Consider the following 23,489-nt stretch of genomic DNA (forward strand, 5'->3'; position numbering starts at 1 on the left):
AACTAATAGTTACTATGCTCTTGAAACAGTTCATGTCCTGGAGAAGACCAAACTTCTCCTTTTTAGCAGCTATCGTCATTTTTACACCTATCAGGAATGTGTCTCCACTGTGAGTCAACACAGCTCTATTGTAATGATTGATATGTGCATAATATACATCTAGCTTGTTCACAGTGGGTTTGTGATTGAGAGTGTCAGTGAGGGAGAGAGAAGTGGCCGCATGAAGTCACAGACTGGGAGAACAAACAGACATTGCCCAATCAGATTTCTTCTAATTTTAAATTGTAGTAACTAGTAACTAAGATGGTTAAGGGAAATGTATCAAAGTAAAAGGACACATTTTATTGAGGAAATGTAGTGAAGTAAAAGTGAAAGTTGCTAGAAATGTAAATAACGAAGTAAAGTAAAAATATGTCAAAATTTTACTTAAGTACAGTAACGAAGTATTTTTACTTTGTTACATTACAACACTGTTTTTGAAACATTATTACCCACAGTACCTGCCTGTACGAGTGCAGGCTTTCTTTAATCTGTTACCTGTAGTCCCATTTAATGATGATTATTAGTGAAGGTACTTTGTTGATCTGGGATAGTTTCAGTAGAAACACAAGCCAGGTATCTGTAACTTAACACTAGAATGAAAAAGAAGAAAATACAGTGAAGCTCCAAGAGTGCATATCAAACATGGTGAAGAGGATATATTACTAACCAAAGAAAAACAAACACTAAATCTAAAATCATCAAGAACAAACACAGTTTGAGTAAATAATAAAGGCATTAGTAAAAATGGAAAACGGGGTCTTACATCTGAGACCAAAATGTCCTTATATTTGTGTGTTTGGTTGTTTTGTGTGACTGAAGTGTTTGTATTATTAAAAGAAATGCTGCCCAACCTTCATAGTACTGTTCATATTTGACTACGTCTGATGGAGTGAATATTATCATAGTTTTGACACCTTGCAGCCTCTGATTCACCTCTTTGCAATCCTAACCAGTTCTTATTAATTCCTCTCATGTGTCTGTTTCTATCAATATTTAATGCTTCACCTCTGGCTGACTCTTTTCAGATCTTCTCGTGTGTTCTCAAGAGAAATAAGGAGGTAAAAAGGTTTCTGAATAAATGTATAATTTTAGATTTGTGTCTGTCAATATATGTCAAGAATTGAATTCAAAATTGTTTTTTGTAACTACTATATTGGTGCATGTTCTTTGTGTGCTTGTGCGCACAAATGTGTCTCTGTAGAAGAGCTGAGTGTGGAGATCTGTCTTTCCACCACAGGCTGTGAGTTGGATCTATAATCTGCCTTGATGACGCTCATCACAGCCTGTGAATGGAGGTGCTGTGGGACAATGCTCAACAGCTTTGTGCCAGTGTGCCATTACAGAGATGACATCATTCCTCTGCAGCACTTAGAGCGTGCACGCACGCTTTCCTACGTGCTCAGACGCACACACAACACACTCGGGAATCTTTTACTGCCGCTCACGTCTCGGGTCAAACACACCCTGCGTCCTTGAGCACCCAGTAGTAATTAGGACGTGTGTTTGTGCATGTTAGTAAGGAAAGTGCAGTTCACATAAAGTGCACAGATCAAGATTAAGAGAAACCATCGCTGGGGGAGTGTCAGTGCTGGGGGATGAGAAACCCACTAATGACCATATCACAACATATCTATCACATCTTGATCTCCTTTGCACCCCCAACCCCAAACGATGACTCACTCGTTAGTAGTTAGTGTGCAGCTGTGTAATTGGATTGTGTCACACCAGACAAACAGAAAAAAAAGACAAAAAAAAACAAAACATATTTACACACAGGGTTTTGCAATAGTCCAATCCCTTCTTATTTATTTCCATCCATCCATTATCTTTACCCGCTTATTCCTTTTCGGGTCATGTGGGTCACTGGTGCCCATGTCCAGCCATCACTGCGAGAGGCAGGGGACACCCTGGACAGCTCTCCAGTCCATCACAGGGACACATAGAGACAAACGAGACAAACAACCACTCACTCTCTCACTCACACCTAGGGACAATTTAGAGTTACCAATCAGTTTAACATGCATGTTTTTGGTCTGTGGGAGGAAACCGGAATACCTGGCGAAAACACATGCATGCACAGAGAGAACATACAAACTCCACCCAGAAAGCTCCCCAGCTGGGATTTGATCCAGCGACCTTCTCGCTGAGAGGCAACAGCTCTACCAACTAAGCCACCACATGTTTATTTTTTTATTGTTCCAAAGAAGCCAGACTTTTTTTTGTAATCTTTTAGAGTGCTTTTAATCAATATTTTTTTTTTCAAAATTTCAGATGTTTTCTTTTTTTCCAAAAATTTTGTTAGAATTTTGGTAACTTTTTCAGCCATTGTCAGTTCAATACTGGGACAGTTTATAAATAATAATAATAATAATAATAATTTTTAATAATAACTTATTTATTTTGTTGTTAAGTCTTAAAGAGAAAAAAAATATTCTCGCTTTATCTCACTTCGTCAAAGGAGCCACACTTGACAACAGAAGAAGATTTTTTTAATCAGTTTTTACTTGCAAGGACAGATTTTCAGGACAGGTTACACAGATATACAGGAAGTACATGTATGAAGCCCAGTCACAAGAATCTGCAATGGGCAGTGTGCAAACTTGTTTTTATACCTTATCGGTTAAGCCGCGCTCACAGACTCAGGCGACCTTGAAGCAACAGCTGCACATTGTGGCCTCACCCAGCTCCTCATCCAGCTCTCTCTGCTAACCCAAACATATGGTTCATGGGCAGAGTTAACATTCTCAGCCATAGTAGTTAAAAACATCCATAAACTTTGACCAAAAAATTCCCTAACAATATCTTTCAAATCCAGAAAGTAAAAGCAAACATCTTAATATTTAAGAAATAGCATAAAACGTGATTTTCTGCATTGCATTACATAACTGGCATTTTCTTTCCAACTTGCTGCAGCCAAAGTCCAGCAGGAAGGGAGCTCTTATAAAAGGGGATCTCCCTGGTCTTTGTTTATTCAAACAATATTATTAACAATACAGTAGTCCCTCGCTACATCACAGTTTGTTTTTCGTGGACTCGCTCTATCACGGTTTTTCAAAATAAGATTGGACATGACACACACATGGCTGATTGATGGATGAGCCGCACGATGGGCATGGAACTTTTATTTAAAATGAATTATTTTCAAATGATTTAGCACTTGCTGCACCTTTGTGCTGCAGCCCACACTGCAGGAAAAACTTCCTCAACTCCTCCTCCCTCCTTCCTACTCTGTCGATCTCCATTCTGCAGTGGAGAAGTGGGCGTCGGTGCTTCAGGGTATGGACCCCCCGCGATAAACGAGGGACTACTGTATTATTAATATGAATAATGAATATTATTAATAACAATAATATTTGAACTCTGGCTCTCCTTCATCACTCTCTGATAGTGATTCAATATACAGATAATCTAAAGAAACATCAGCGTCTTCTCTACTGTCTGTGTTGTTAGCCACTGTAGCAATGCTCTGTTCACATGCAGGCATTCCTCTTTTTCTGCACGTGCAAATATCTTAACAAGTATTCATCTCCGTGGCGTAACTTTATATTTTAGGAGTTTTTTTGCAATATGTTATTAATGTTATCTATCCACAAATGCATTCATATGTATTGCAAGAAATTGTTTTCAAAATCACTTGAACACCAACCAATGGATCATTCAGTTACAATGTTGTCTGTCTACATATGGCAACTTAGCAAAGAGCCTATTTTAAATTAGCTACTTAAAGTAAGCTTGCTAATAAATTACCTAGCCTATTTAAAAATATTTCAATAGTTAGCTAAAAAGGCTAGTTATCAAATTAGCTAGTCATTAATTGGAGTACTTCAGTTAGGTACTAACAAAATTATTAGTTAACAAAACTACCTGCTAATTTATTAGTCAGTAACAAGCTAAAGTACTAGCTAGTTCACTAGCTGGTACTTTGGCTACTTGCTAATAATTTATCAAGTAGTTAACTAAAGTACTTCAGTTAGATCCCAAGTACTAGCTAGCTAAAGTATTTACTAACGTATTAGTACAAGAACCTGTCAGACACAATTTGTTCCTATGTTTTGTTGTTGTTGTAATTTAATTTATTTAAAAAATACAAACTTTAACACGGTTTCATACATAACACTGTTTTAGGAGCTATTAGCTGAAAACTTGGTATGCAGATGAAAAACTGGCTGATTAATTTCTCAGGTCCTATATCAGATTTTCCTATTAAAAACGTGAATTTCAGATACTGTTCATCTGCTGTATAGTTTGTCAGGTCTGACATTTCTTCTTTTGTCCTCCATTTGTCCACTTTCTTCATTTTTAAAACACACAATATGTTGTCAAATGTTTGCATGCCACAATAGTTGATAGAAATATTAGCCTAAAAGAGGGAAGGCCACACATGCGTGTCTTCTAATGATTTGATTTTAGTTTGTTTAGTTTTTGTGTCATGCTAAACCTGTTGTCAGCCAGTAATTATGAATAATAGTTGTGGGAAGCCAAAAGCCACAATGACTCCTCAACCTTCAGTGGATTGTTGTCTCTGTTTTGGTTGTTTGAGTTGCTAAGGGGATGATTTTTTTATGGCTTAAACATGCTTTGTTGGTTGTGCAGTCTGACCACATCAAACCGCTCTGTTACAAACAACTGAACACGAAGGTGGGGCAGAGAAATGTCCAATGTTGATCCAACTGAGTTTTGTCTATTCAAAGGTCATAATGAATCTGAAATAATAGATACATTATGATGGCAAATGAGCTTAAAATGTTTAATATGGTTATGGTTTTATTATCTTTTAACCTTTCTTGACGTAACAGTTTGTGGTAACAATCGTCCCATTTCTAGAAAATGCAACACAAATTTGAAACTGTAATTTGGTCAATTATTGATTTTAAAAAATCTAACCAGTTTAGAGTTTGATGTCAGTACCACCCTCAATCAGCCTAGACAATGAATAAACAAGGACACACTCTGCTAAATTACTTTAGGCGGATTAATAGTGGAACATTACTTGACCATTGTACAGGATGAACTTGCAACAAGCTTTGATTATCTGCAACATAATTCTTTTAAAAACCTCCCACTCCCTGTGGTAAGGAGTGAGCAGTGTCATAGTTTCAAAGTGGTATATTAGTGACTCAACTGACTCATCTCAGATGTTGTATTTTGATTTGTTCTTTTGTCAGGTGATAACAGGTCTTGTGACCTGGCAGCTGCCACTACAAAAGAAACTATGACTCACAAGCCTGGCTTTACAAACACTGACTTTAGAAAGCATTTTGTGATATAATGATGACCTGGTGTGTAAGATTTCCAACAATGAAAGACCGGGTCCTGACCCCTGAATCACTTCTCAGCTCTTATTTGATACAAAGAGGCCAACCTAACTCGTAATTCTAGAGGTAGAAATATACGAGGACTAACAAGAAACTGAGATGTTTTGAAGATGTTAAAGCCAAGACAAGGAAATAAGTATAAACAAACTTACCACAATGGTCATTTCAACAAAGCTTTTAAATAAGCTATTTAATTTTTTTTTTGCTAATTTGTTACTTATGAAATTGTCAAACATTTCACATAACTTATAAGTGGTTAATACTTAAATTTTGTTGAATATGGGCATCAAAAATATGCAGTTTATTTTAGACAGACAATATCTGGAAAACTCCAATCAGAACCTAATCGTAATCTGAACACTACACTTTTTTTTGTGGGTTTTTAAATAGATTTCGTACACAAATATACAACAACAGTGCTGCTTTATAAACCAGATTTTACTAAACTTAATATTACATATTATTGCCATTATTAAAACAACTAAAGACTCAGACATTTCATAAATCCATGTAATCAAATAATTTATTATATTTATTAACATATACTATTAACACCTATCGTTGTACTAAATACTTTAAGCCTCTCTCATAGGAACTTAAGAAGGACTTGTTTCTCACTAACAAATGCATGTTATTAGGATTTTCAAATGAAGCATAACAGTTAATAATTCTGTCTGAATAAGTTACCAGCTAACATAAATATTGAATAAAGACCTGGCATTCCTTGAAGGAATGCATACGGCCGGTCACCTTTTATATTAGAGTTTTAAACTAAGCTCATGGTCAAACCTTCAAAATAATGTATGAAATATTTCAACAGTACGTTATGACTCGGCTGTTATCACATCAGGTTTTAGCTCAATATCTGTAAAACGGACTGATTTAAAATCATGTATGTATATTGGTTTAGGTTAGTGGGCTGTGGCAGCCATATTGGATTGGGTTGGCTCCAAAATTTCATCAGCTTTAAATGTTCATCCGATAATTACTTTCTGAAGATTTCATTAAAGTCATTTCAGTGGTTCATGGGATATTTCACTAACAGACAGAGATAGATGGTTCTAATAGTTTATAGTAAACACGGTTCTTGCTCGCTGTGTCAGCTCTTGAATTTTGTCACGGGAATCCGTTTCAGCTGCTATCATACCAAAGTTTAGCACAATATGTGTAAAATTAATAATTATAGCTAATCTTTTTTCTTGCTAAGGCACAGACACAAACAAATATAGGCATAAATATTATTGCCTGTCTTTCACCTTTGGGTGCAGGATGATAAAATAATAATAATCTACAAAGGGAAAGATAAAGTTACAGTAAGTAATGCAATACATACCGAGTTTCCTTTGTGTGCATTGGTAGACATTTTCAAACACCAGGTGTGTTTTTTTATTTTCAGAAGGCTTGTAGTGTTAAAAACACACATCCAAACAGCACTCACTGAGGTAGAGTCATACTGATGATAACATGGCAATAAATCAGATGACTTTGCCACAGCGAGTGTTGCTTCTTCTAATTATTAGAGATGGGATGTAAATGGCTCTTTGAAATGAACCGGATGTTGACGATCCGTTCACTTCGTCGAGCCATTCAATGTTGCACGTGTGACATACAGATAAACGTCATCACAAACAACGTATGTGATGACGTCAGGGACACGTGGTATGGCCCTGACGTACCACGTGTTTTGTTAAGCGGTGTAACCTCCCCTCCTGCACCTCCCGTTTGCCTGTTTTCCTTCATCATAATGAAAAATTCAAGAAGGAGCGTTTGTCTGTGGGACTGAGGAAGAAAACATGAAGAAGTTACAAGGAGGAAAAAAAATAAAACTAGCAATGGCTCTTTAGTGGGAGTGGAGGCGCAGAGGTTAGAGAAGGTAGGCCTGTTATTGGAAGGTTGCCAGTTCAACTCCCCGGATCAACAACATCAAAATGTGGGTGAGAAAGGTGAAAAACCCACACCTGTCTCCACCCTCATTTACCCCACTCTGGGTCCTTGAGCAAGGCCTTTAACCACCACCATCTGCTCCCCCAGGTGCCCAGCGCTCTCTGCTCCACACAGAGGGCTGTGGTAGCTCGGTGGTCTGTATTTGTGTCAGGAAGGGCATCCAGCGTAAAATCAACTGCCAAGTCTTGGTGCAAGTTAGTTCACTGTGGCGACCCCTGAGGAAGGGAGCAGCCGAAATCACATCTTTACTAATTATCCTACGTGATCAAGATGTGAACCCTGGTTGAGTTGTGCATGCTAAAAAAAAACCTTTGTTAAAAGCTGTTAACCCCACATATCTGTTAGTATGTGCGTAGAGTTTTGTGCCACGATTCAAAACGCGGTACGGTATAACCACGCACACAAAACGTGGATGACAAGAGTCACATGGTGCCCAGCTGATGAGACCAAACCAGTCCAGCTCAGGTAGAATTACACTCTAATCTGACTCTGGGAGTAAATTAATCACACCACCTCAATCTAAACACACACAAAACATATCAGCAAATATGAAGACTACATGTTTTATTTCTGTTCCGTTATACTCAGTCATCTATTTAAATGAAGTTTGTGTTTTCATTCAAGCACAAAGCGATTATTTCTTTCACCTGCTTCCTGTATTACCACGAAAATGATCTTTGAAAAATAGTCTGCTGTCCCGGAGAAAATTGCCCTGAAGATGTGGGTTGAGAAGCAAACAAAGAGACATAGTCATTTAGGCATGGCAGTGAAACCAGCCAAACAGACAGCAGACAGAGCCAAGAAACATTATGCTCTGATTATAATTAATCTAAACACAAACTGAAGGTGAGCAATTTCAACTCACAACTAAATGGATAATGATGCACACAATTTTGACATCTGCATGTGATGTTGCTGAAAACAAACCGAAAAGGATCAGTAACCTCATTCAGACATGTGTGACTGCAGCCCGACCACATACTGTGTCATTAAGATGATCAGCTGACTGGGAGCTGCTGCCAAAGTGTGGTTTTGGGTTTTGAGCTTTGTGTTGACCTTACTTTTTCAGTCGTGAAAGAGCATGTTTAGAAACACAAATTAAAGCGTGTTTAGAAGTTTTCAGTCCAGCCCAAACTGAAAAGTGGTTGTGCACTAAACAGTTCTATTGTCAATGTAAAAAAAGAAAAGAAAGAAAGAAAAACAAAAAGACTTCTTGTTTGTTAGAAATGTTGTGGTATGTTTTCCAGTCAATAAAACAAGGCCACACTGGTCAACTGGTATAATACATCAAATCATATTGTACTGCAAACTACAGCAAGACCAGCTCTGAACATCTTGTTTCTTCAGGACGATTAGTTTTTCACAGTGACCTATTCATCACTCCCACCAGCTGCAGTTGGATGAGATGCTCCGGCTTGCTTTGAGAGACATTTCTTTAGAAGATGAAAAGATTTTTTTAAATTTTCATTAACTTCGCAGTCACAAAATTCCTCAAAAAGAGTTTCTAATAGCCTCATTATTGGGGCCTATTGGCTTTTATCAAGGAAAAAGTGTGTGTGTGGGAGTGGGGGATGCTGTCAGAGCATATGATCTGTGTTGATAACTTGTGTGGAAGTCTGGGGAATATTTCAAACATGTCTTTGTATCCGGTCAACCTTCCTCCCACTTGCCTTCCCAGTATATTTTGCTACAAAGCAGCAAAGAGCACGCAGCCCAGTGTCAGGTATCTGAAGCTGTACGTCTGTTCTTGTTTAAGGCAGCCTCATACAAAACAAATATTGTGCAAGAAGCCTTCCAGGAACTTGAGAAGAACATAAAGTTCTCTTGCTCTTTGGATCCGACCATACTGACACAGAGAGGAGGATTTATGTTCTGCAGGGAGTGTGAGGTTACGCCTGTTCATGAACATGCACTGCATTAAACACACACACTTACTTGAGAATTACCAGCAGATGTATAGCATGCAAGATCAACAGCAAGTTGAAGACAATCCCACAATTCTTGTAAAATTTGAGCACTTCCTGTGCCTGATTTATATACATACAAAAAGACAAAAACACGTGTGTGTGGAGCTTCACCAAGCTTTATTTACATGCGCACCATTTCTTATACAAACTAGATTACAATTCAAAATGGAATACACAGGTAAAATACCCACTAACATTGAGTTGAGAAGAAGTAAGATTAATAAAGGGCAAAGTTCAGAGGTGTGTATGGAAAAGGAGCTGGCCTGGGACTCTTAACAAGAGAAAAATACAAAACGTCCAAGAGGTCATTAAGGTTTCTAGTGGTATGTCGATGTTTTCTCTTTTCTTAGCTTTAAGCCAGCACATGATGTGCTGCGTGTGTGTGTTGGGCGTAAAGGGGAGGTCAGCTGTGCTTGAACAAAGGTAGTAGCATAGAGTGGTGGTATTGAAGGAAAAGCACCACTGTGACTCCTAGAAGAGCTGAAACACTTGACACTGAACATAGAAAATGTAACTTCTCTGCAAGTGAAACCTACACAGCTTATCAGGGATCAATAATCTTATCTTTATATACAAAAGATCACATCGATCACAAGATTCACCTTCTCAGTGTTCTTCACAGGGTAACTACAGAAGTAATATTAAATACAATCAGTGTGGGTGAATTTAAATGCTTAGCTGGCCTAAACAAATGATAGTGTTCTGCAAGTTTTAGATGTATTCCAGCGTCTTTAAAAATAAAATTAAATCAATGTTCGAACCAGCTGGTTGAAAAGCACCAGGGTGTTCATGTAAAACAAGAATACGTTTCCTGTCTACACATATGGAATCACTTGGAATATTAACCCTATTAAAACCACGGTTCAGAGCTTTTCAAGTGTTCTGTGGAAAATGTATGATCAAGTAATATCTTACCTGCTATGGAAAGCTTTTTGAAAGCCCTCAATTTGGAGAATTTAAATTTAAATTTGACTTGACTGACGAGCTAACGGCTACTCAAAGTGGACTGCTGACGTCTAAAAACCACTCAAAAAATCATAGCAATTCATGTAAACACTATTTTATGAACCTTTACATTGTTCTCGTTGTTAAATTACACTGTTATTCCAGCAAGAACATCAAAATATTTCAGCCAGGCTGCACAGCTGATGTGGCCAATTGCACTTGCAAAAACCCATAGAAATATAAGTCAATAACAGTGTAACGCAAAATTAACAGGGGATGGTGCTCACATGAATTCCTATGAGGTTTATGAGATGGGAGTTGTTTTAAAATGGCTGCACTCCACTTTGGTCTTGGCCACACACTGACTAGCTGCTAGCTTGTCTTATAACAAGCTAGCCTCTTCATAAGATTTGGGCATTAAATGAGCAAGATGGTGCAAGAGCTCCTCCTGCCAAAAAAGAACAGAGAGCGTGTTTGGCTGATAAAAATACTTGGTCCTCTCTGCATTACAATGTCTGCAATGGGACGGAACCATTTGGAGGGTTGAGGGGGAGTTCTGCTAACCCATGCACTAAACCTCAGATAGCACATTAGCCCATTCCAGCTAACCATGCACACCCGCTCTTCTGCCTTGGTGTCAAAATGATATACACAAATCTGTACACTATTATACACAGCAGGGAATACACTTCATGTCACTACCCCAAACAGAAAAGGGGGTACCAGAGCTTCCAGATGCTACAACAATGGTTCTTGTGACCATTAAAACAAACAAACAAAAAAATCTGGTTCGACAATTAAATCGCTGGTAACAGTGTTCCCACTTACCCAGCGTGTAACTTTGTTCAATAATTCTTCAACTACAGAGGTATCACAAAAAATCCAAGGGTCAAGTACTAACATGAGTATATAAGGACAAACAGCGAGTACATATGCATCTTCACACGATTCATAATGCATAAATACAGACATGCATACAGACGGCTGTGCTGTATGCATCGTGAGATATTACACATCCTTGTGAGATTAATTCAGCTGAAATCTACTTGGTAGAGAAACACTACACAAGTCAGGAGATACAGGAAGTCACCTGCAGGAGCACCAGGCGTGTCCATGAGGGGCTGTGTCTGTGTCACAAGTCCAACAATAGGAAGAGAAATAGTTATGACAGGAAACCCCCAAAAAATAACAGACATGCGTGACTTAATAATCCTGACATTAATCCTCCTTCCATCCCTTCATCTCGACGACCAAAAGTTCACAGGTTACAAGTTCACAAGCACAAAGTATTAGGTTTTATTATTAAGAAATGTTCTGTGTGAATCCATTTGAATGTAAGTATTTCAAATGGGAAGCCTCAATGTCCCCCCACCCCTGAGTGATTTTATATGTGAATAACAAGCCCCCTGTGTGCTATATGTGTTTGTGTGTGTACACGTGTGATTTGGCTGCCAGAAAATCCTACTGTCTGTTTCAAGTAAATTTGGCAATATACAGAAATAGCTTATTTTACCCAAGAAACAACTGGCTTTGAGAGGAATGAGCCTAAAAAAAAAAAGAACCCTGCTCCCCACGCCGTCTTCAATCTGGCTGCGCTGTATGGCTCTAGCTTTGAGCTTTCTTCTGTAAAAACTGCTCATACAAGAAAGTTTGCATCTTGCTCTCGAGACAGGATTCAACACTGTTTATATAGCACCTGTAGTGGTGTGGAAATGTTCTCAACGCTAGCAAACAGGCTTTCATTTTGGCTACATCATATGCTGCGATAAACGACCTCAACGGAATTCACCGTAAGCTCTAAAACCCAAAACAGACATAAGATCTTTTCCTCTTTTCTTTGTGCACACATTAATGTACACACAGATGCAGAAATTAGCGATTATAATAATGCATGTTGCTGTTACTTTAAATTCAAGCAATGCATAACAAAACAGTAGGTCTATGGCATTAAATTTAGATTGTTTTATTTATTTTTTTTTACTTCCAAAGTTTCTGAGGTTTTGCAAAAATGTCAGTTAGTCTGTATGAGTGTATGCAAGTAGGATCCTCCATTTCCATCTCTTCATTTGACTCAAAATACACCAGTTCTGTTTGTACAGACGTCTATGATCCAGAAACAATTACAATAAAACAGAACCCCCTTGAAAAACAAACACAGAACAATTAAAACGACTAAGAGCGGAGGGATTTTTTGTTAACCCTCAACATAACACATCTGGAAACAACTGGATCAGATTTACACTACATCACCTCTTGATTTTTGTCTTTTTTTTTGCCTTCAGCGGGAACAGCTGCACCATGCTCTTCTTACTTCCTTGCTTGATGTTTTGTCCCTTCTGTGCAGTGTCTTTTTGATATCAAGAAACTGACTGTCAAAGAAAAATTGCATAATTCCAAGCTATACGTGAGTTTGCTGTGATTGTTTGACATAGCTTTAAGTTGTTTTCTTTGTTGTTGTTTTTTTGCAAAGGAGTCTTTAAAGAGCTTATGTGCAGCATCTCTGTTTGTCAGCTCGTTCACGGTTCGTCAGTGTAGGAGCGCAGGTAAAGCTCATGAGAGGAAGTCTGCTTCTGTAAACACGGGGTTTGGATTTGACCTTGTGCTGATGGTTGGTTTGGCAAAAAGGATGGTGTGTGTCTGATCTTTTCTTCCACATCAAAGGTCAGACCTGTAGAGATAGAACAATAACATTGGGATGAAAAAAATATGCACACTGCTTGAAAAAAATATCTTACCTTGTTTTGGACTAAAACCAAAAATTTCTGCGAGAAACGCACAAATGAGCTAACTGCTCCAAATTCAATATGTTCTCTTTAGAAAATGTTCAGCTATAAGCTAATGATCTTAATCTTCCAAACGTTCTTCTTTCTTCCTTTATTAAATTTTACATAATCAACCTCCAATTTCATTATCCAATTTCTTTCTTAGGGGTTATTTTTTCAATGAGCAATTTTGTAATAACTTACTTTATAAAAGTAGTTATTTTATTAAGTTCATGAATATATTATCAACTAGTGCTGTTTGTTCTAGATAAACTTTCAAAAAAGTGTTTGACTGTGTAGCAGGATAAACTTACAGTGACTTTCATAGTTAGATTAAGGACTCCAGATTCACAAGCCTTATAGCACCAATTGTCAACTGATGGCCCAAGGGCCAAATCTGGCCTGTGATGTCACCCAGTCTGGTCCACAAAGTATTTGTGTTAATCAAGTGCATATATTGCAGAAATCAACAGTAGCTCACCAGAAAGTGTTTATAACAGCAATATCTTTGTCAATCACTTCACTTGCTCACATTATGTGATCAGGGATTATTTTATTTCAGAAAACACCTTCAACCTAGGCCTGAGACCTTTTTGCTGTCAGAGTCATAAAAACAAGTACCAAGGTGGCATGGGGAGTTGAAGTCAATCCATTTCCATTAAGCCTCTGAGCCGCCAAATGAAGAACAAAAATGATTGATATGTGGTGGGGTGTGATTTAGAACAACAAAAAAAAGTCTGCCACGCATTTTAAGCACAGTACTCCATGTTGGCATTGCACACCTCTATACTGTGCCTTCTATGTTTCTATGTGCTAAGATAGTTTCACACCAGCAGCTAAAAGCATCAGCAATAGTGATATGAGCAGTAATTAGCAGTGATATTGTGAAGTTATGACAGCAGAAACTGAACAAAATAAAACAGAAGGGTCATAATTACAGATAATTTACTAATGAATGGTTGGATGCCATATGCGTAGAAAAACCTGGTCTGTCAGCAAATTTGTTGGTGACCTCTGCCTTAAAGCATCCTGAGGTTTTTGTGTATTGTGTGGTGATTTGGATTCACACTATTGAATTACACACCCTTAATCGGTGTAACAGTGATATTTTTTAACATTTATCAATTATAGAAAAATAAAAATGCAGTTGCGTCAGAACTGGGCAAGAACTTTTTTTTGCAATTAACCTTAATGGATAAGTGCTAGATGTGCTCAAATGCTAGATGTTTTATTGCTGTAAAAACTAACACTGAATCATACACACCTTTACTGCTCCTTGCTTCTCAGCCAGGAACCCATCTTTGAGAGGTCTGCTTGTTATTTGTGAAATTGCCAACTCCGTTCATATTGACCAGAGACTCAAAATTAAAATCTAGCCCATCTGCATCCATCAGGTCATTCCTGATTATAGAATCCATGTCACACTCCAGGCTGCCGTTGAACATGTCCAGGTCAAGATCCGTGGGGAAACGATCTTGACATCCCCCAGTGCTGCTGACTGTGCCATTCAAAAAGATTGAGGGATCAATCTGCATTGAGGAAGTCCCATTTCCTCCCACTGGTGAGAGCAGGAGCTGCTGTTTAGCGTTAGCCAGTGAGTTAGCCTCATTGGCTAAGTTCAGGTCTCCGTTTACAGACCTCTGGTTATGATTGTTACTTTGCAGCAACTCATGGCTGCTTTGAAGTCCCCCAGTGGTCCCAAAAGTCATTACCGGATCATTGCGGACCATAACATTACGGCGCGAATTCTGGGACATGACAGCCACTGCACTTGCCTGTGACATTAGTGGGTCAGATTGGGTCATCATTACATCACTGTGGTTGTGACAGTCAGAGTTGAGCAAGTCTTGTAATATTTGACCTCCAAAGCGGGGCATGCTGATGGTGGAGAAGGATGTTGGCTTGTTCTCCTGGATGGTCTGCATGGGAGACGAACGCAGAGAGGAGCCTGTTGTATGGGAGCCAAATATGGAGTTACCATAGTTATTACTTCCACCATTTGAAGGAGAGTTGGAAGATTGAGGGGACGTAGAGGAAGGTGAACCAATGCCATTGGGTTTGGAACCAAAACTGAACCCTGAGGGACCATTCTGTGAGGTCTGGCTAGAGGCTGTTGGTGCAAGTTTAATGTTGTCTAGTAGATCATCCATCAAATCTTCTGTCATTCCATCGGTCAATTTCATTGTTTCTGCCAAATCTGTGAGGCGGGGCAGCTCGGTGGGAGCAGCCTTTCCGTTAACTGTGGGGTTTCCGGGAGATAGCGTCTTCCCAGGACTGGAGTAGATCATGGGTGAAAGAGGAGGCTCATCGTCGGGCACCTCGTCTAACTCAGGGTTGGCCAAAATGGGTGAGAGCCGACCACTAAGTGTGCTGGCGTTTGAGTTGGTTCGAGAGCGGAAGTCTGTCCAGGCATCTAACTCCTCACTGCTGCGTGATGTTGGACTCCCAGGCCACTTAGATGGACCCGAAGGGCTGTCCTCACCACCATCACCAGCTGCAGCAGCAGCAGCCTGCAGGGCAGCCTTCTTCTTAGCAGCACGGCCACGGGCAGACTTGGTGTACTTGTTGCTGTTGTCCATGGAGACTGCTCGACGCCGCGGAGCCTTGCCACCCTTCCCTCCCTCAGGGTTGATCATCCACCAAGAACTCTTTCCGGTTCCCTCATTCTGGACACGGATGAAGCGACTATGGAGGGAAAGGTTGTGCCGGATGGAATTCTGTAACACAAAACAGAAAAAGCCTTCACTGAGCATGTAAACAAAACCTGAAACAATTCCACAAACTATTACTGTCATCAGTATTTATTTTATTGACAAGACAAACAAAGAAAGCAAAAAGAACTCTGTTTCTGTTCCCCTAAAAATATAGACAGGCTCATATTTGTGTGAAGTGACACTTAACGCTGATGTCAGCATTGTCCCTGCTGTAGCTTTTGTGTAGTGTTTATAAAAGAGAAAAGAGGTCTATAATCATGCATCTCTTTAATTATGAACAACACAAACAAAGAGCCTCTGTGTGTCAGATTATGGGTTGTTTGGGCGTGAGTTTTGCCTGGTGTGTGCCGATAAACTCTGATTTCTTGTGAAAGCCCAAAAGGCTCATTGTGGAGGAACTGGTGCACATGACAGCCTCTACTAATGACCGAGTGTTTCATTTATTACACACAGCCAAATGTGCACATTAAGAGTCTCAAACTGCAACATAACCCTGTTTAACGTGTCCAACTGTTGACATTATTTACACACACAGTTCTCAGATAGTTGTTTTTACTCTACAATCTTATGACAGCAAATGTCCACACTAGCAGTGTAACTCAGAATTTCAAGGTCAATCTTTCTGACCAAAAAGGTGTCTCTCAGCGAGATATTTGTGGCAAACTAGAAGGGCAGGTTCATAGTCCACACAGAAATAGGCTTTTAGACAATAACTTTCAGCTACCACAATTTAACTTTTGTGTCTCAACAATTTTCCTGATTATTCTTGTCTGTCCACATGGTCACAAAATCCTACATATTATATTATTATTATTTGTATATTAACAAGACGTCTTGGATGTGATTTTGCCTTTGAGTTAAAGTCCTCTGCAAAAGTCTTGAGTTATCGTCCTTTCCTTTATATTTTGTTTCTAAGCAGCCAGACATTTTCACAGTCTCATTAAGTGTTTTCCAGACATTTTGAATGTCTTCTGTATGTTTTTTTCTCACTCATTTTCAGTCCAGTAATTAATAATTTTCAGAGGGATGGTTGTAAAGCTACTTAACTTTGACATATGAATCAATCAGGCATAAAACTACTCCCAAACTCAACAAATTAATCAGCATCATGTCAACAAATAAACATATCAAAATAATCTTAACATTAATATTTAGGCACTACAGAAGCCTGTAAAAAAAAAAACGTGTTAATAGTATGCCAGTGGCAAGTAGAAGAACCATATGCAGCTCGTGTAACCAGCTTGGTCACACATTTTTAAAGGATGACATCATATTCTTCAACCAAATTGTAGCAAGTCAGTCAATGTGGTTGAGCTGGTCATTCTGGAACAAACAGCACGTTCAAGCTGATCCTGCGAGTTTAATGGGGTTGATGTCAGGACTACAGGCTGGCCATTCAATAAATCCCCTTCTGTGGGGGGTGAGTGTTGTCATCTTGGAGAACAGAGTTCAATCTCAGAATGGGATGATATGAGATTGCCACTGGTTGCTCACAGGTGACAATCAAGCACCAAACAGGTACCTGGTTATCATCAGCACCTGGGCTACCAGAGGCTCAGCCAAAATTATTAGCAAAGTAAGTTGTTTGGCATTGGCTAAAAAAGTTTTAGCAAGGTTTTCATGAGCACAGCCACACTCAACTCAACAAACCCACATACTCAACCTTGTTACTCAAACGGAGAATGTATTTTCTTAACAAATGCGGCACCATTTAAGGTTAAATAAACAAGAGTTTCTAATGGTAAAAGAAATAGGCATTTTACAATAATGTAACCATCAATAAAACATGATATTTGATACTTAAAACTATGTTTAGTATTTTAAAAGCAGCAAGTTGAAGTTAAGCTATCTGAAAACATGGCATACAGTAGATGAAGGACTGAACTATGCTGTCTAACAAGGTTAAGTCAGGTCATCTGGACGGATTCTTCTTTGTTGAAACGTTTCGTCTTTTTTCCAAAATAACTTATTCATTCTGAGGAATGATGCTGCATCTCTAAGGTCTTTGGTCAGGTCTTTGCTCAAAATTTTCCCTTGTTTTTCAAAACATGACTTTCAGATATTATTATTCTGCTGGAGTTTTTTTCCCCTGCACTTGTCATCTTTCTTTGTTATATATTTTTTCTTAGCACATACTGTTGTAGTCAGATGCAATGGTTGGACTGAAAATAAGTGAAAAAGAAGTCTAAGTTCAAATAAAAAAATTTGAAGAACTTGAAAATTATTGACCAAGATCATTTTAAAAGCATATATTTTTTTTTAAAGTCTGCCTCCTTGGAGGAAAAAACATGCAAAAATAAGATGGGCTTTAAACACTTGCATAGCAATATAAATGGGAGTGCACAGATCCAAGGTTTGCAACATTCAAATTTGTGCAAGCATTACAAAAAAAAAAAAATAATAATGTGTATGTGTTGTCATCATTGTATGTTCCCATACAATGGTGAAATTGGCTCTCTGTATTTGACCCTCCCCCCAGGTGGTGTGGTGGGCAGCTATTGAGGGTGCCCTGAGAGCAATTGGGTATGGGGTGTGCTGCTCAGAGACACCACAAGATGTGCAATGACTGGGGATCGAGCCTAGGGCTTTCGGGTGCTGGGTCAGCTGCCCTGCCTCTACCCCATCTTGGCCCCCATATTTATTGTGCTGATATGCATACAGCGATGTAAAGTTGTAATTCAGGATTCAGTCCATAATTATAATTTTCCAATCGCAAATACCTGAAATTGTAATTTTAACAATATTAGGTATCAGGAAATAAAATGCTTGTGAGAGTAAATTGAGCTGTTTAGCAATAACAAGTTTGGTTATTGTTGTGTACCCTGATGCTTTTACATTTACCCCATCATAATGAAACTTTGTTTCATTTTTAGGTAGTATGTTAAATGTTTTTTTTAACACTCAAAAATCCTGTGAAATTTGATCCATCTATAACATCATGTCCATCTGGGCAACCCCTATCTCAAACATACACTCCCACTCAAACACATTTTGCTGCCATCTGGTTGCTTCAGAGGACACCAATATATGCGTCTTATGAGACAATAATAAAGAGACACAAACGCTGGAGACTTAAGACAAACAGACCTTTCATTGCATGCTTGTTATATTTAAGATGTGGATATTTGCTTTTTTAACTTAACTGTGCTTTCCGTCTTTGTTTTTCCTTTCTTTTTCTTAAGCTCAACAATCTAATGAATGTTGAATTCATTATTTTGAATTCTGTTTCCTTTTCTTTCCATACTCCCTCCCTTCTTCCGCACTTTTTTGTTGTTTCACAAACGCATAGCTCTTATGGGCCCTGAGGGACACCGGCACAATGCTATATTCTTCCATATAAACAACGCAACCACCATCCACAATATTTTCCTCTCCGGTTTCCCTTCAAGGTACATTTTTGCTCACCCCCTTACCAAACAGAACAGATTTCTGAGTTCAAACCAGAAAGAACCAACATTTTTGAGCTTTTGTGGGAATCATAATGTTGTTTTCCACGAAGCAGCCATGTTATTTCTGGGCAACGGTTTACCCATGATTTGGTATGGATTGTTATTCTGGTAAAAAGTGGTTCAATCAGGGAGGGAAAAAAAGACGTTTTGAATTTCCTCTTTGAATGTTTTGTTGGTAGGGCAAGAAATAACCTCCAAACTGAACTCGCAACCTTTTCAGAGTGTATGGTTGTGTTGAATGTTTTGACATTTTAATGCAAAATTGGGACATATTTGTACCCACTTTTGTGCATCTGGAGATTCATAAAGTGTTGCATCAAATCATGAATGGTGTGTGCGTCTGAATACACAATTCCCATGCGTGTATGTGTCTGTTTTATGCAATGGGGTAAGACATGAAGAAATACCAGGGGGACTTGTGTTTATGCTCTGCCAGCATCTCTGGCAGCATGACGCAAAGCTGTTTCATTACCAAACTTCTCAATAAACACATGCATGGACACATATTCTGGCTAAATGCTTCCATCTGTAAGAAGACAGATTTTTTTTTTAAGTAAAAGACTTATGGTGCTGAATGAAAGGGGGAATGAAGGATTTTCATTCTCCAGCTGCTTCAAACTCTTACCTGCCAGCACTTTACACTTCATCAATCCTTTCAACTCTATACATCCCGCATTCCCTCATTCCTGCAGCCCTGCCATCTTGTCTTCCTTCCTCAACTTGTTTAATGTTTAGCTTTCCCATGTTCCCAGGTTGTTTCCTTCAAATGTCAAGCAGAGTATTTCAGAACAGAAAGAAAAAGAAACAGCGTATACACCCAGAATATGGTCAGTGATGGAAAGAAAACAAAAATCCAGAGCCCAATGAAAGTGAGATTGACTCAGTAAAAAAAGAGGATGACTGCAAGATGGAAAATGTAAAACGTGTGAGATGGATGGGTAATATGTGTGACGGACAGGAGCAACACTAGTAGCAGACCCTCCTACAAGCTTTACGCTGCAAATCTGGTTACGATTTCCCCCGAGTGTCCGGAGAAATCCAACATTAAAAACAAGTATTTTACAGTATTTAAATAAAAGCATGAACACTACCTTTAAAAGGCATGTTAATCTGTGTCTCTAGTGGACAGTTCTTAAAGGGACAGTTTAGATATTACAGAGTGTTTTTTTTGGAAATGTTACAAATAATTAGTATCTTGCCTGTTTTAGATAGCGCCATAAACAACCTCAATTTTGGGAAAAACAAATAGTTACTTTTGACCAGGTTAATTAGCTAATCAGTAGTCCCTTGCAAACTGGAAAGGAAAACCAGTAAATAAAACTTCTTATTTTTTTTAAAGATGACAGCAATCCATGTTAGTCTTGGCCCAGCTTGGACTAGCTGTTAATTTGTCAATCTCACCCAGAAGAAACCCAGTTCCTCCAAACTCCAAAATACTTCAAGTCTAAATTAACAAATAAATAAAACAAATCAAGACTGTGATAATTGCTTGGTATTGTACTTATGAAATTCTACTTTGTTCTGTATCCTAAATCTAAAATCCAAATCCTTATATCTGCATCTTATCTTAGTTGACATAACACATGGGATAAATAAAGCTCAACATAATTTTCTTGGAACTGTAGTCTTGCCTTTCTTGTTTTTTCTGTTTCAAGAAGCCGCTCATCAGAGACAAAGCTTTGCATCTGAGGAAACACATCTACTTTATGTTTTGTTCCTCACTGAAAGCATGAACTGAACTGGTTTTTGTGTTTACATCATGTTGTGAGTGAGACGCTGTATTCCTACTACTGTGAGCTCCTCTTGGGTATTCCCGAAGTTCCCAAAGCCCCATTAATAAAAACAGCACGCTGAGACAGCAGCTCTGATTCATAGCTCCTACTAAGCAGCCACAGGAGCTAAATAACACACTCAAACACACACACACACACTATAACAGATGGCAGCAGACTCTGTCCAGAGAAAATTCATAAATTTAGGGGGTTTATTTTGTCAACGGGTCTTTATTGCCCAATCTTCTTCTGCATTATTTTGTTTTTACCGTCCTAAATTATTCATCTTTGATTTTTAAAACTCAGATTCAAACATGAAATGTTTATCACACAGATAAATATAAATGGGTTCACGCTTTTATTGTGAATTTATATTTTAAAAAGTTTGATACGTTGGATTCTGTTTTTCTCAGTTTTGAAATAGTCCAATCATTTGGTGATCAAGCAGGTGGTTAGATGAACTAATCACAGTTTAAGGCTAACACAATGAGCTCATTCCTGGCCCCATGGGTAGAGGTTTGTTCACCAGCCATTGGCCGACGAGCGCCCCCCCCCCCCCCCCCAGGCCTGGCTCTATGGTGAGACCCACATCCAGGCGAAGGACATTGAGGTTCTTGCTGTCTTCTGTCCATACAAGTATTATGAATGAACAGAAGACAGCTGTATTGTATGGTGAATGTACACAATGAGGCTAATGTCACAAACCCTAATTGGCAACTGCCAAACAACAAACCATCCATTCATCCATCCATCCATCCATCCATCCGTTATCTTTACCCGCTTCTTCCTTTTTGGGTTACAATGGTCACTGGTGCCCATGTCCAGTTATCACTGTGTGTGAGGTGGGGTACACCCTAGACAGGTCTCCAGTCCATCACAGGGCCACATAGACAAATGAGACAAACAACCATTCACTCTCTCACTCACACCTAGGGACAATTTAGAGTTACCAGTCAGCCTAACATGCATGTTTTTGGTCTGTGGGAGAAAACCGGAACACCCAGAGAAAACCTACGCATGTACGGAGAGAACATGCAAAGGGCCCCGGCTGGGATTTGATCCGGCAACCTTTTTGCTGAGAGGCAACAGCTCTACCAAATGAGCCACCATACCACTCCAAACAGCAAACCAGTAAAATCAATCATCTAACTGTTACAGATTAACAGCATTTTGTGCAGGAATGTTACTGTTTAAAACGTTTGCTTTACTTGACCCCAGTATAGTTTTTATCATAATAGAAGTATTCTTTATAAATGATGCAAAAATACTAATTTAAAGTACACTTCGAGCTCATTCATTCATCAAGTTCTTTTTTACTTCTTTAATATTTTCCACAGTTTGCATTGCATCTAGCTCACAATACAAATGTCAGCATAACCTATCACAAGTACAAACAAATTCATCTGTTCTTATATAGGATGAACTTTCTCTTTCAGCTGATGTGACTGAATGGATACTTTAAACATCACATATTTTAGGAGACCTGTTATCAGCTCGATATGTTTGAAGCCAGTTTGCACAAAATAGCCTGACAAAAGCCGAACTTTGTGTGACAGGCCTGTTGTGTGTGTGTGGTGTGTGTGTGTGTGGGGGGGGGGGGGGGGACCAGCTGCAGGCAGAGCTCAGGAACATAGACCTTTTTGTCTGTCAGCAACATGTGGGAACAATTAATCACTGTCAGCAACCATGCAAGGAATCCCTTTCCCTCCTTCTTTTCGTCCTCTGATTTTTGAGAGTGTGTAGTGAGCTCATTTGTATTCATGTAAATCTGAATGTGAGAGCTGTACCCATATCAACACTGTTTTTGTAAGAAGATTGTAGAGGAGTTAGATAAAAGAAAAAAGAAAAAAAAAAAGCATATATTGCAAATGTAATAAACCTCCTAAAGGCGATTCAGAGGTAGAACCTTCTGATAGGTTCATATGATTTTAAGTGTGCTTCCTAATTGGTTGCATTTGTCCCGTCTCCAGCTTCAGTGATTGGTGGAGGGAAACTGGTTTATGTAGCCAGGCAGTGCAGAAAGGGGTGGGTGTGTGCAGTGTTGCAAGTGTATTTCATCACCCTGCTATAGCACATATCTGAACTCAAATAAACGAACCGGGTCAGTTTCACTTCACTATGCTGCTCAACATGATGTGCCTTAGTGAAACGCACACGTGTGTCTTAACTGGATCTGCAAATAAATGAGGGAGAAAGGCGGGAAGGCACATTGTATTCTTTGCTTTGTTCTGCAGGAAAAAGCTGTGTCAAAGGGTTGAAGAGTCACCGAGCTGGAGACTGGGCTGAGTCAAAGGTCAAAGTGCTTTAAGTTTGCAGCTCACTTATTATGTTTTAGCCCCACCTTTTAAAAAAACATCTGTTTTAACTGCTGTGATTGGACACAATCGGTGACCTGAGGCCTCCAACAACCCATCATACTTTGTACATTGTGTGTGTGCAGCGTGCATGTCTGTGTGATTCCACAGATTTAGGTCATTATATAAACTTGCACTAATCTGAGTCTAATGTCAACAGTGACTGCTGCTCGGTCAAGAAGACATTTGGCACAGAGTCATTTATGATTTAAGATAAGGCCAGAT

General features: G+C 38.9%; 1 protein-coding gene across 1 annotated transcript in view; it reads right to left on the minus strand.

Moving 5' to 3' along the window:
- Positions 1-9,381: 9,381 nt before the first annotated feature.
- foxo3b (forkhead box O3b) overlaps positions 9,382-23,489 on the minus strand; it is a 47,865-nt gene continuing 33,757 nt past the window's right edge. Inside the window, exons 3-4 of the mRNA XM_037685876.1 lie at positions 14,240-15,692; positions 9,382-12,881 (exon numbers count right to left, since the gene is read on the minus strand). Coding sequence (XP_037541804.1) covers positions 14,259-15,692 — 1,434 coding nt within the window. The 3' untranslated portion in view covers positions 9,382-12,881; positions 14,240-14,258. The remainder of the gene's footprint in view (positions 12,882-14,239; positions 15,693-23,489) is intronic.

This window comes from Nematolebias whitei, chromosome 12, assembly GCF_014905685.2.
Source record: "Nematolebias whitei isolate Nwh7 chromosome 12, NemWhi1, whole genome shotgun sequence".
Classification (NCBI taxonomy): domain Eukaryota; kingdom Metazoa; phylum Chordata; class Actinopteri; order Cyprinodontiformes; family Rivulidae; genus Nematolebias; species Nematolebias whitei.